Raw genomic sequence first — 13949 nt, 5'->3', positions numbered from 1 at the left:
GGGGCTGAAAGTGTGGAACCTTTTGGATTCCCATTGACCCCAGCAAGCATAGCCAATGGTCAAGGATGATGGGAGATGTGGTTAAACCGCTTATAAAGGGCCACCGGGCCCATCCTTTGCTGCATAATAATAACCAAGTTCCATTGAGTCAATTCTGACTTTTTCAGAATCAGACAATTCAGGGTTTTTCTACATAAGAGTGTACTCAAGAAGTCATTTCCCCTTCCCTTCCTCTAGGGGGCACCCTTGGGACGGTGCAGCTGGCCCAAGGCGACCCAGGCTGGCTCTTCTCCCATGAGACCCAGTGGGGGTGGGTGGGATTTGAACTCGCAACCTCTGGCTCGGCTGCCAGAGACCTAAACCACCGAGCTATCCAGCCAACGGCATAAACGCTGAACGTTACGATTTTTAATCCGCCAATTTGAGAAGAAGAAAGTTTTTAAAGCTAGCCAGCCAGCATCTGCCCTGGAGGGTCAGAGAGGTCTCTGATTTCCAGAAGGTGATTCAGGAGCTGGAAGGGTATTTTTTTGCCCACAGATGGATTTCCTCAGAGTTGCTGGGCCCCCATCCTATCTTACGCCCTTAAGGGCTTCTCCTTCAATTAAGCTCTCTTCTCCATTTACCCTTATCAGCAGAACTCGAGAGAAGCCTGTACAACTTAATTAAAACTCCATCGCGTTTGGCACAGATAAAATAAATTTTTTTTTGCCGATCGACTGGATTTAGCCTGCTGTGGTTGACGCTGGTTGTTTGCTCCTTCCCCTGGTCTGATTTAGAAAAAAAGGGGAGGCCGCTTCTCGTGTGTTTCTCCCAAGCCGCTTTCTAAGAAGAGAAAAGCGTTTGTGACAGATCCTACCTGTTCCCACCCCGTTAATAAATATTTGGCCCCCGGCTCTTGCCAATTTTGCTTCTGGAGTGGCCGTGTCCCGTTAAGAATTGCAGAGCGGTACGTTTTCGTTTTGCATCCGTTCTGCGCAAAAAACTCCTGGGCGCCCAACCGAGGCAAGCAGCCTACACAGCAAGCAGATGCCAGAAAGGTTTGGAATTAAAACCTCCGCCAGCAAGGCGAGGATCGAACCCGTGCAAGGCGAAGACGCCCTCTCGTACCTCTGGATCAGGGCCGCGGACTCATTTTCCCGTTTCCGTCTCTTCCTCTCTGCGTAGCCCCTGAATGCCCTGGGAAACCATGTCGAGGCATTAAAACCAAAACTGGAACAGCTTTGAAGCTGGGGTGGGTGGGATGATGTGAAAGGAAAAAAGGGGGGGAAGCGAAGGAGAACACAGGAGGGAGAGCCAAGAAGGAGCTAACTCCCCGACGAGGAGGAAGGAGGGGAGACCCAGAGGAGACGCAAGCCACGGAAAGGAGCCACAGAAAAAGCCGAGAATTGCAGACGGACGTGGGATGTTAGTTACACACGGGTTGGCACAAGGAAGGATGAGACCCAGAGGTGGCCGTTTGCAAGAGAAAGGCAGTCACGTTTAGCATGGACTTAAAGCAGCCCTCGCTCTACTTTTTAAAAACTACAGTATTAGAGAAAGGGAGCATCTCGCTAGTTCGAAAGAAAACGGAGCCGGAAGGAGCAGCGAAGAAATGAGAAAACAGGAGCAGGTTTTTTTGGCTAAGTGTTAGTCCGAAAGCTCTTAAGGATTAAGGCTGGAGAGAGCGGAGCGCTCCTTCGCTGGAGAGATTGAAGCAGAAGTCGGGCGGCCGTCTGCCGGCGGCTGAATTTTGCACTGTAAACCCTGCCCTAAGCGGGGGGGGGGGGGGGGTCAGACTAGATGACCCAGCTCCAAATCGTATTATTTGATGCCTGCCCCGTCGGCCTATAGCGCAAAAGGAAAAGGGGAGAGAAAGAGGCAAGCTTTCTGGTATTACCAGTCTTAAACTTAAATAGTGAAATAATAATAATAATAATGACCTCAAGAGCTGGAAGGGACCCTCTCGATCACGGAGTCTAGCCTAGCCCCTATTAAGGAGGCCCTGGGGGGGGGTATTTGAACTCCCAACCTCTAAACCACTAAGCTATCCAGTAGTTCATTAGATCATCATCATCATCGTCATCTTAGAACTGTAGAGCTGGCAGGGACCCTCTAGATCATCCAGTCCAGCCGCTGTCAAGAAGGCCCCTCTTGAGCCAGAGGTCTAAACCACTGAGCTTGTTTTACTGGATTACAGGGTAAAAAAATTCCATTTATTAAGTGTGCTTAGAAAATGCCCTCCTTTAGCGTTCCACCCGTTAAGACCCGCGGAAGCCTGTTTGCAAGAGAAACACCCTCGTCCCAGTCTCCCCGAAGGGTCTGAAATGAAACAAGCAGGGAAAAAAATATAATAACAGGAACCAAGGAGAAAAAGGGAGGGATTTAACAGCTGGATCTAATCCCACGCTCCCACTTGCCCGAATTTGCAAAAGCAGCTCTGGAGAACTAGGGTAAATAATTCTAGGGAAATGTGAAGGCAGAGAATATCTAGAAACGATAACCTCTCTGGCTCGCGAGTGCAGAAGCCACATCTGGCGAGTGGCTCGCGAGTGCAGAAGCCACATCTGGGCAGCTGTTGACTCTTTTGTACAGAGATCCACAGATTGGGCCGGATCCCGGGGAAAAGCTGGCGTTTGCTCCCAAAGGTGTTGACAAACATGAGAAAAAGCAGAGGAAAGTTTATATGGAAGAGAGGGTTTGGCTGTACTTACGAGATGCTGATGGTCCCCGAGGAAAAGGCAGAGAGGCAAAGAGAAAAGAGAAAAAGCATGTTAATAAAGACATTCTTCTGGGCTTGGATTTTCTTTTCTCTTTTTTTAAAATTGTGACACTGAAAATATTTGAATGGTGGAAACTGGCCAGACGGGGCTGCCCCGTGTTCCTGGTGCGAAGGCGAGAAAGAATTGACTGCCATGCACAAGAAGAAAAACAAAATATACAATGGGGCCCCTGTATCCTTGGGGGATTGGTTCAAAGCCCCTCTCCCGTGGATGTTGAAAACTGTGGATAACAGTGAACACTATACATTGCATGGCAAAATATTTTGACTTTTTATTGTGTATTTACCAGAACTGGCCACTAGAAGGAGCTAAAGACCATGATACATGCAATTTTCAACAAAAACATCTAGTCTCTGGTTCCCTCTAGTGACCAGTTATGGTAAATACAGCCTGAAAAGATGTATTTCTACGTTTTATAAAAAAATGTTTTAAATATTTTTCAGACGGCAGATAAGTGAAAAAAATGGGGGAGTGTTTTGTTTTCAAATTGGCTTCGGTGGACTTGTTCCTTGGAGAAGCACAGAAGGGAAAATCCAGCTTTGCTCAACCGTTAAAAATAAGAACGACCGGGAGGGACCAGAGGTGTTTTTGATCCGAAGGCCCTCGTCCAACAGCTCCGCCCTTTGGCGTTTTAAACTCACGCTTGCATAGTCGTCGTAGCTGTCTGGAACGTAAAGAGGTTTTCTTTTGGAAACCACGTCCTGATGGGAACATCGTCTAGCGAGAGAAACAAAACTCCGTTACGAACCACCACAGAAGAAAACCAAAGAGTTCCTTCCCAATTATCAGCTGGTCCTTTACTACTTTTTAAAAAAATTGTAAGGACAACACTCGTTAAATACTGCTAAGAAGGAGATGGAATTGTAACTCGTAATATTTTTAAAAAGCCACTTTCCACGCCCTGGAGATTCAACAAGCGGAGCCTTCCATTATTCTTGCTCGTATTTGCACGGGAACACCATGGCCTTGTTAAGAAAGCCGTTACGAACCCGTTCCAGCAGAACGAGACCACTTTAAGAGCTGTAGGAGGTCCGTCTCCGGAAAAGACCATCACGCTAGGAAGGGTGGAAAGCAGTAGGATAAGAGGAAGACCCGACGGCGAGACGGACCGGCTCCCTCGAGGAAGCCACGAGCGTTGAGTTTTCCAGGGCATTTGAGGATGGGAAATTTCAGAAGGTTGCTCATCGGTGGGGTCGCCGCAACAGAACCACCGCCGTAGAATTCTCTGCTAGGATTCAGCGTCAGGCACGAGAACTCGCCAGCAAAAAAAATTACGGACGCGCCAGCTAGCTGGATAGCTCAGGGGTTGAGGTCTCTGGCTGCAGGGCAAAAAAATTGGGAGTTTGGATCCCCCTGGGAGAAGAGCCAGTCCGTGGGCACCCGTTTGGTTTAACCAATGCTAAGCTTATTTAGAATGTCGTATGGCTTCTAGCCAACGCTATACGTTGCATGGTCTCTGTATCTCTCTAGTGGCCACGTCTGGTAATGACATTGTGGAAACTTAGCATGGTCTCTGGCTCGCTCTAGTGGCCAGTCATAGTAACTTCATCTTTCAAAATATATATTTATGGGGATTTTTCTTTTCATTTTTTTTTAATATCTGCAGACCGCAGATGAATGAATCAGCGGATACCGATTCCGCGGATCCGGGGGTCCCACCGTACTTGCCTTTTTATTGGTTACACGTCCTTTTATTTATTTTATTGGTTATACTGAGCAGTTGGGGCTATTGCTTATTTTTAATCTTTGTCCACGGCTCAGAGCGGCGCCGGAGACGAAGTCAGCGGCGTATAAATTTACGGGATAAATAAGTGGCAAATAAATAAAACCATTAAAAAATAACACACAGAGAGATGTTCTGGCCGCCGATCCCCACCTGACACGCGGTCGATGCTATACATTCTCTCCAGCTTCTTCCGCCGCCAGCTGTTCTCCCCGGTCGGGTGGTGGTGGTGGTGATGATGGTGGTGGTGGTGGTGAGGCTCCGAGGGCTCGAAGCCGTGCGGAGACGGCGCGGCCAGCTGGGTGCAGGCGGGACAGTCTTTGGAGACCTGCCGGTGGCTCGCCCAGCTCCCTTTGATGGCCCGGCTCACGTTGTGGGAGCTGCCGCCGTTTTTGAGCGGGTCTCCCGGCGGCTGCTCCTCATCCTCCTCTTCCTCTCCGTGCGGCTCTGCGCCCTCCTCCGGCTCGGCCCCCTTGAGGACCACCAGCTCCATGCTCTCGCTCTGGTGGTGCGAGAGCATGGGCCGCTCGCCGGAGATGGTGTAGACCCGGGGCTTGGGGCCCTCGCCCGACAGCTTCTCCCCGCGCTCCTCCGAGAAGCTCCGCTCAAACTTGCCGTCGGAAATCAGGGAGAGACGCCGCTTGTTCTGGCTCGCCTGGTGCATCTCGGGAGAGTCCTCCTGCCCGACGTAGGAATCCGCCAGGAGGTGATCTGAAACAGAGACCGAGGAGTGTGTGTGTGTGTTCCTCGGATCATGTGCCGTACTACGACCCACTCTGCGGTGACGACCAAGCATCGAGGAGGGAAAGCCTCGCACATCGTTCCTTTCGAGTGTGGGGAAAGTGCCGATCTCGGCCACGGGGTCAAGAAAGCCGACCGATTGTCCCCAACGGGAATTCCTCACCAGCAGGGTGTGATGATTCGGGCGTTAAACTGGGATTGGAGATACCTGGCGTCTAATCCCCACTGAGCAATGAAACTCGCTAGTTGATCTTGAACTCGCTGCTCCCGCTCTCAGCAAAGCAAAATGTGATGCTTCTATAGCGCCCCGTAGTGCTTAAAACACTCTCTGGGCAGGATACAATTTAATTATGGAGGCTACACCCTGCCTTTCCCAGCAAGCTGGGCGTTCATTTGACCAACCTCAGAAGGCTGGAAGGCTGAGTCAACCTCGAGCCAGTTTCTTGACCCCAATGGGATCAAACTCAGGTTGTGAGCGGAATCTAAACTGCAATAAAAAGCGTGCTGCGTATATACTGCCCCATAGCGCTTAAACCACTCTCTGGGTGGTTCACAATTTGATTCTGGAGGCTACACATTCCCCCCTCACAGCGAGCAGGGTACTTAATTTAACAGCGTAGGAAGGACTTAAAGCTGAGTCAATTTGGGATTAAACCGTGAGCAGAGTTTTGGCCGCAGTCCTGCAGTTTAACCACCGCTCCACGAGACTCCGAGAAGCATGACAGACACTGCAGGACTGTTGTGAGGAGGGAACCGAGCCGAGAACGGGAGCCACCCACAGCGTTTCCTGCGAGAACGGCAGGATAAAAATGGAAATCATACTAAAGGTCGCTCCCGAGTAACAAATACTTGTTATTCATTAGCCGTGCATGAGGAATACATTGGTATTAAATTTTTTTTTAGTAAAAATCATTTCTGAAAGCACAGGAATGCCCCCAAATTGCTCTCCACCGGCACAACCAGCAAATATTACTCACTACACATTAAAAAGAATGACATTACGATTTCTTGCATCGTTTCTTCAAGTAATGACATTCCCCCGTGCGTCTAAAAAATCTTCTAACAAGTCATCTTACTTTTAACACATTTTTCCCACTCACGATGAAAATGTATAAAATTCAGCATGGAGACTATTTAAACGAGCATCCCAAACTGACTCTCTGTAACACACACATACACACACACACACACACACACACAAATAAACACACACAGGTTTTTTTGTTCTTCGACTCCAAACAACCTTGAACAGTTTTTTTGACCATTACGAGCAGCCCACGAATATTTTAAAACAAATGAAAACTTACTCAAGACCTCAAAAGCCTTGATTTGCCAAATGTTCACCATATAAGACCACGAAGATTTCTGCAACTATTTATTTATTTGTTTATTTATTCATTAATTCATTCCGCCTTTCTTCTTTAAAACAAATCCAAGGCGTATAAACAAACAAACACAATTAACTTTGGCGCCTTCTCTTCCGGGAAATGTCACCATGGGCCAAAATCGACTTGACACGCATGATGATGATGGCTATTACAATTATTATTATTATTATTTTTTTTAAAAAACCTGGCACAGTCAATCAAAATTATAAAAACACTGACTGGTAGTATCATATAACAGGGGGAAGTTTTATCCCAAACTTTAAGCGTCTGTTATATAGCGACATACGATATACGCTGTTCCTAATATTGCCATTTTTTTTTTGGAGCTCAGATGATGTCATTTCTGGGACCCAAGGATGATGAGGATGACTGCTTCTTCTAGTCCCTTTGTGAATTTCCCTTCCAACTCCGACGTGGCTTAGAAAGCCGAAACAAACCCACAGTTTTGAGGAGCATGAAAAACCAAGCCAAGATCCACCAGGCCCTCGGATTTTAATCCGAGGACGTGGGCTCAGCCCTTCGTTCCTGACCTCCCGCATAACCGCAGCACGCATAAATCACAGCAGCCACGTCTCCGTATTTTCGGGATCCGGGCCCCTTACCTGAACCATTCTTCCCCTCGGGATGATTCTGCGACAGATAATCTCCAAAGGCCCTCGCCGCTCTTCATGCAGCCGGACGCACGGAAGGGCCGGAGAAGCAGAGAGAGGAAAGAAAAAAAAGGAGGGGAGAGAGAAAAGATGGTTAGCAAAATCTGGCCAACAGGCAACCTGTTGGTCAAGAGATCTTCGATTTAGGAAAACGAGGTGGGAAGCAAACGCAGTAGTGACATTATGCATCTCCTTCTCTCCCTCTTCCCACCGTTTCTTCTAAATAAAAATTAGAGCGCTGGGAAATCTATTTACGAGTCTGCCGAAGCTGTTTTAGCCCCCGGGGCTTCTGGCTTCATCGTACAGTTGTGCGTTGTCTTCACCAACCCGTATCCTGAGCCTTCTCCTCCCCCCCCCCCGATGCCACGTGGTCCTCTCGTCCATCTAATGAAAACTAAAAGCCTTCTAAAATAGGATCACGACGCCACTGTGTTCTGTACAGCATCTTGTGCATGCACACACACACACACAAACACACACACACACGGGCACCTCTGTTTACACCATTATTCATTCTTTTCTTAGCCTTCATCAAAGCTACCCGGGCTGTGTATAAATGTGTGAACACAAAACTACGCACACAACCACACAGACATGCAACGGTAGGTTTGGAGACAACGCCAGAGGTTAGGAGTTTGATGGCCCCACGGTGTCTGGACTGGAGGATCCAGACGGTCCCTTCCAGCTCTGTAGTTCTCAGAGGATGATGATTAAAAAAAACAACAACCCAAAACCCTCACCTTATCGTTTGCCTCAGGCTGGAGGAAATGTGAAGGCACAACCTATTTATAGCTGCCTGCACGCACGGTTTAACACGGATGCATAGCGCAAAGTCAGTGTGAAGGGCACCTTGTGGGACCCGCCAGGAAATTGCACGCCAAGAGGCACATTTAAAAAACAAACCAACGTTCCTGCGCTAAGAACTGCAAGGATGCAAAAAAAAAACACAAGCCGGGGTCAAGGGGGAAGCGAAGGGTGGCAAGGGACACAGCGTTGTGCAAAAACGTCGTCCGTGCCGGCTGGCGATACCATAAATCGTCGATCTGATGGGTTTCGCAAAGCGTTTCGGTTCAACCTTCTCGAAGCAGAAGCCCATCGGAGTTTCTACCGCAAGGGAAGGAAGCCGGCCCTTGCAAAAAGGCGACCCCGGAGGAAAAGGTGACGGGCTTGGCGTTGCTGTTAATGACAGGCCGTGCGGGACGGAAGCCAAGCAGGGAGACGAGGAGCTGGCAGGTGGGCCCAGAGCTCAAAGAGCATCGGGTTTCTAACCGCCCGAGCTTCCTTCCGTGTAACCCGACGCGGTTTCCGCGCACGAGAGCAGAGGAGAGAGACCAGGCTGGATCGAGATGTCTCGAGGGGAGACAAAAAAGCCAGAGCCGGCCACTGAAGATTCATTCATGGTCATGGCAGTTAAGGATGGGTGGGTGGGTTGTTCTGGGCATGCATTTCACCGCAGTGCTGTTTACGACGCACGGCATTCCCCGGCGACAAGCACACCGGAAACCTCACAGACGTTTCACAACATCGAGATCCAAAATTAAGCCGAGTTCTAGGAGTAGGAAAGAGCTGCACATTTCCCTCTTGATTTCCAGTCAATGGGGTGAAATCTTCTCATTGACAGGCGCAGGATGTAAGACACCGCAGCATGAAGAACATGCAGATGCCCCTGCCTGAAAAAGGAGGGAGTTACAGATTCCCGGTTCTCATGGCATGCAATGGCATGCAGGCACCCGACATGCAACGGCACATAGAAATCTGAAATAGATCACAGAATCCAGGAATGAGGGAGTTGGAAGGGGGGCCTCGAAGGCCATCCAGTCCAACCTCCTGCTCAAAGCAGGAACCTAAATCAAAGCAGATCGGACTGATGGTTGTCTTTCTCTTGAAGGCTTCTCCAGCGCTGGAGCGCTCAACACCTCTGAAAGTCATGGGTTCCGTTGTCGTACTGCTCTTACAGTTGAGAAGTTTTTCAATCTCTCTTCCTGATGCTGGAGCACCTGATGATGGGCCCTGAACACGGGGAGGATTGAGGACAGATCCTGCACCCCTCCTCTGGAGGACTGCCTTTCAAATCTTGCTAAAACCTGCCCAGTTCTTTCCATCTTCCCTCGTAGGGCTTGGTCTCCAGCCCACTCACCCCGATCCTCCTGGTCGCCCTCCTCTGAACTTGAATAATAATAATGATAATAATATTGGAACTGGGGTCCACTCCTCTTTTTCCCCCCAAAGAGGATTTTTGCCCTTCATAAGGCGGCTGTGTATAACTCGGTCCGCTCCCTGTGGCAAATCGCTGCACTGAACGCATTGGCTGCGGGTGGACGAGGGGGAATTTTGGCTCCTGTTGGCTTTCGGCGAATGTACAGAAATTCCCAACCGGGACACGCAAACGTGGCTTCAAATTCTGAACACGCAGGTAAGTGAAATACACCGTTTTCCCTCGTCTTTACTCTCAATAGGCATCTGATCTGCCCGGTTCTCCAAGCCTAGTTCCAGAGCTGTGGGGTGAAAGATATAACCATTCCCCATCCCACCACGAGCAATCCATAATGAACTATCGAGACTAAAAATTCTGCGTTCTGCACAATTCTGCGCTCTGCAGAATTCTGCGTTCTGTGATCCACCATCCCGCTGGCAGAACGAGCGGGAATCTTCACCGAAGACATTTGCCTCTGTATGTGTATGTCCTCCAAAGTGGTGTCGCTACTTGCTTGTTTACAAGCCAAGATGGCTGCGATCTAGATCATTAATTACCACCTCGGGGGAGCGCTTCGCCAGGTCAGGTGGGGTTTAAATGAAGCGCTCTGCTCCGACTCTGGAGAGATTTCAGGCTGCGTTTCTCTGGAGCTGCTCCTCTACACAAGAGTCAGCTTGATCTCCCGTTTTAGTAGCCATCTTTGGCATCGGATTTTAAGGCCTGACTTCTAATTTTTATGATTTTCACTGGGTGGTTGTTGTTGCTGTTGTTGTTGTTTTTTGCTTTGTCCGTCTGTCTGATCTTACGGACCATTAACCTCCCGGAATAGTGCATCGCGCTAAGGAGGTGGTATATAAATCAATGAATTTAATTAATTAATTAATTAACTCCATTTGGGCAATGCATGAGCCAAAAAGCCGCCCCGAGACCTTTGGGTAGAGTGGGCAGCATATAAGTTAAATAAATAAATAAATAAAATAAAAATACAGACTCCCCAAAGACCTCATCTTGAAGGGCCTTTTTCTCAAAGGGGGGGGGACAAAGCGCATCTTCTCCCCCACCTGATACTATACCTGTTTTCCTTTCCTGGAAATCTGTTGGGCTGGGGTGTGCGTGTGTGTTTGTCACATACCAGCAAATGACTAAAGCTGGCACCATTTAATCTAGGGTGGGTAAAGAGGAACATGACCTTTTAAGGCTGTTTTAGTGGCTCAAAGACACCCCCCCTTTCCCACTAGATTCCTGTGAGGAGTCAAACTGTCCCCCCTGGAAAAGAAATAGGCCTATGGACTTAACCCAGATTGTTCACCTCCAATTTCATCTTTTCTTTCCCCTGCAAATCTGGTGAATTATGGGCACCACCGACTGCCAGAAAGACAAAACAAGTGTGGTCCTCCAGCAAATCAAGCCCGAACTCTCTCTACAACCCAAAATGATTTAAAAAAAAATCGAGGCTTATCATACTTGGGCAATTCAAGGAAGAAAAGGCTGGATGGAAAATAACAATAATGCTGGGAAACGTCGAAGGCAGCAGGAAAAGAGGAAGCTCAAAGATGAAATGGATCGACTCAATAACAGAAGCCACTGCCTTAAATTTGCAAGCACTGAGCATATAATCACAACACTCCCCTGGAAATATCCACACGACAACTACAGTTTTATAAACAGCTCTCCAAGCAGGAGGGTGCCGATCCTCTTACGTGAAAACTCATTATGGCTTGTGCACAGCTTAAAATTCTGAGAACAACAGCATTATTTTTTTAAAAAAACCCAACAAACTTCTAGCTATCACTGTTCTGAAGAGAGTCTTGGAAAAAAATGAAGAAAGCAGTTGATAGATTTTCGGAAGCTAAGGCCATGGCAGGCAGGGGGTTGGGAAGAGTAAAACGATGGGCCCCAAGATTAAGATATCCGAAAGATGCAGTTTGCTAGAGAATACAGAACATAATTCTTCAACCATCTACGGACAGCTCCAAAGTGCTCCCCCTTGCCCCACCGTCTGAGTTTCACCAAGTGTATTTTTTTTCCAAGCTCCCCACCTCCTCCAGATTCTACATTTTTGTACCCAAACGTGTACATTGTTCTGTGATGAGAGGATGACTAGTGATCAACCTCAGCCTAACCCTAGCAGGGAAAAAAACCCGTATTTTTCGCTCCATAAGACGCACCAATTTTTTAGGAGAAGAAAACAGGAAAATATAATCTTTTTTGTTCGCTCCATAAGATGCACAGACTTTCCACCCCCGTTTTGTGGGGAAAAAGTGCGTCTTATGGTGCGAAAAATACAGTAATCCTTTTATTCCTGACGGCAGGGCTTTGAGCACCGAGGAATCCAGACACCTTCCGGAAGAGCAGATCTGACAAGTTCGGCGCTTTACAAACTTAATTCCACCGCCTCTCCCTCACGTTTGCAAAGGTTTGACCGCCTTCCTCATCTCTTTCCTCCAGCCTTCCTCCTTCTTAAAAGACAGCCACCCGAAGCTGTGAGGTTTCTCTCCCAGCTGCAAACTGGGCATGCTTGCCGTCCTCTTCTCGATCTGGGGGAAAGTGGGCCAGTGGCGGGCATCAGCATGGCACTACGTCCTTTACCAAAGAGGCTCTTTCCAACCCGGGCAGACGATGATCCTCGGGGCTAAAGCACAGAAAAGCTGCTGCTTCTTTCTGCCCACCCACCCCGAAAATAAGATTTCACAATTGGAGATGCGATGTCAAAGGAAGAGGCCCAGGTCGGAGGAAGGGTCTGGAAGAAGCCAAGGGGGAATTTGGGGGTTTGGGGGCAGGTGGGCGGGTTTGCTTGCCACCTGCTGCAGCCAGCCACAAATGGATTTCTCTTTCCCCCCCTTTTAATTCCAGGGCTGGGGAGTCACCCCAAACCTCTCCATCTCTGGTGGATCCACCTGGCCATGGGGAAGGCACACCTGTCTCTGTTTCCTCTGAGTCCCCTATTCGGGGTCCTTGCACCTACATCCGCTCCAAGAGCCCCCCCAACAAACACCCCAACCAGAGACTCCAAGGGGAAGCGGGTCTCCCCACCGTGCGCCCTTGTCAGCGCACCCCGCGATGCTCCTTTGCGCCCCTGGGAGTCCTTGCGCGATCCTTCGACGCCCCCCCTTTCCAGCGCACGAGTGCCTCTGTCGCTGCTGGCCCCCCCCGCCTCGAATTGCACCGACACCCCGATTCCACCTCCCCCCAATAAAATAAAAAAGATCTTCAACACCTTTGCGCACGGGGGGCACCTTGTAAGGCTTGCCTTGGCACACCCGTGTTTTGCGCCCAGGACATTCCCCCCCCCGCTTTTCTTTTCCCCTCCTCCCTCCCGCCGGTTTGCGACGTGGGACGCGGCCACACAACTACACACACACACAGAAACACACACATTATATACGCACACACAGAGGGAGACGATCCCCGCGCCCGGCGCGCCGGCGGGGCTTTTTACGCACGGGATTTTTACGCACCCCGGCGCGCCCTCCCTGGATCTCCGCCGGCAGGGGGGACCCCCCAAAAACCATCATCATCACCCCCCATAAAGGGAAAGGGGGGGGCGTCGCCTCACCGGACTTTGGCCGCCACCGACGCCACGGCCTCGTTGCGGAGCGAGCGGCGCTTGGAGACGGCCGTGCCCATGGTCTCCGTTCGGGCTCATCGTCGCGCCCCGCCGCCGATCATGCCGGCCCGGGGGTGGGTGGTGGTGGGGGATCGGTGTCTCTCTCCCTCTCCCCTTCCCGCTCCAGCTCACGCCGCCGCCTCGTCCCCGGCCCGGAGGGAGCCCGCGAGTGGCGGCGGCGATCGGGCAGCGAGGGAGGCAGGAGGCGGCGGCGAAGGAGGAGCCGCGCCCGGCCGCCCCTCCTCGGCGCGCATCGCGGCTGCCCATTGACTGCGGCGCCGGCGCCGCAAGAGGGAGAGCGAGCGAGCGGGGCGGAGCGCAGCGCAGGAAGGCCGGGGGGGGGGGCTGCCTATATTTGGGGAGGGGAGGGCGGAGAAAAGGCGCCCCTTGGCCCTCCCGGTTGGGGAGCTCCGGGTTGGAGGCGTCAAATGTTTTTTTTTCGGGGGGTTGATTTCCTTCCTCTCCACCCCCGCCAGACTCCTGGACAGGGGCTGGACTGGATGACCCAGAGGGTCCCTCTCTTCCAGCTCTGCAGCCTTAAGAGGAGGAGGAGGAGGAGGATCGTGATCCTTAACGAACTGCTGGAGAGCTCCGTGGGTTGGAGATCTGGCTGCGGAGCCTGAGAGGTTGGGGGTTCGATTCCCGACTTGGCTTCCGTGACCAAGGGTTGGACTGGATGACCCCCCAGGGTCCCTTTCCAGCTCTTTGCAGTTCTAAGGTTAAAAGCGTGCTCTTAAATATATATATATATATACATTTAACATATATGTTTAACATTTACTGGCATAAACTATGCAAAATTGGACAAATCTAATGAATGTCTCTCTTCTATCTATCTATCTATCTATCTATCTATCTATCTATCTATCTATCTATCTATCTATCTA

At 50.1% G+C, this 13949-nt stretch overlaps 1 protein-coding gene across 1 annotated transcript in view; it reads right to left on the bottom strand.

Moving 5' to 3' along the window:
• NSMF (NMDA receptor synaptonuclear signaling and neuronal migration factor) overlaps window positions 1-13254 on the bottom strand; it is a 30385-nt gene extending 17131 nt beyond the window's left edge. The window contains exons 1-6 of the mRNA XM_020800946.3: window positions 13012-13254; window positions 7214-7275; window positions 4636-5193; window positions 3401-3476; window positions 2691-2696; window positions 1108-1176 (exon numbers count right to left, since the gene is read on the bottom strand). Coding sequence (XP_020656605.3) covers window positions 1108-1176; window positions 2691-2696; window positions 3401-3476; window positions 4636-5193; window positions 7214-7275; window positions 13012-13082 — 842 coding nt within the window. The 5' untranslated portion in view covers window positions 13083-13254. The remainder of the gene's footprint in view (window positions 1-1107; window positions 1177-2690; window positions 2697-3400; window positions 3477-4635; window positions 5194-7213; window positions 7276-13011) is intronic.
• Between the last annotated feature and the right edge of the window lie 695 nt (window positions 13255-13949).

The sequence above is a fragment of the Pogona vitticeps genome, chromosome ZW-PAR (genome assembly GCF_051106095.1).
Source record: "Pogona vitticeps strain Pit_001003342236 chromosome ZW-PAR, PviZW2.1, whole genome shotgun sequence".
NCBI classification, from domain to species: Eukaryota; Metazoa; Chordata; class Lepidosauria; order Squamata; family Agamidae; genus Pogona; species Pogona vitticeps.
The sequence above is the reverse complement of the archived record's forward strand: the minus strand, read 5'-3'. Positions and strand labels throughout refer to the sequence as shown.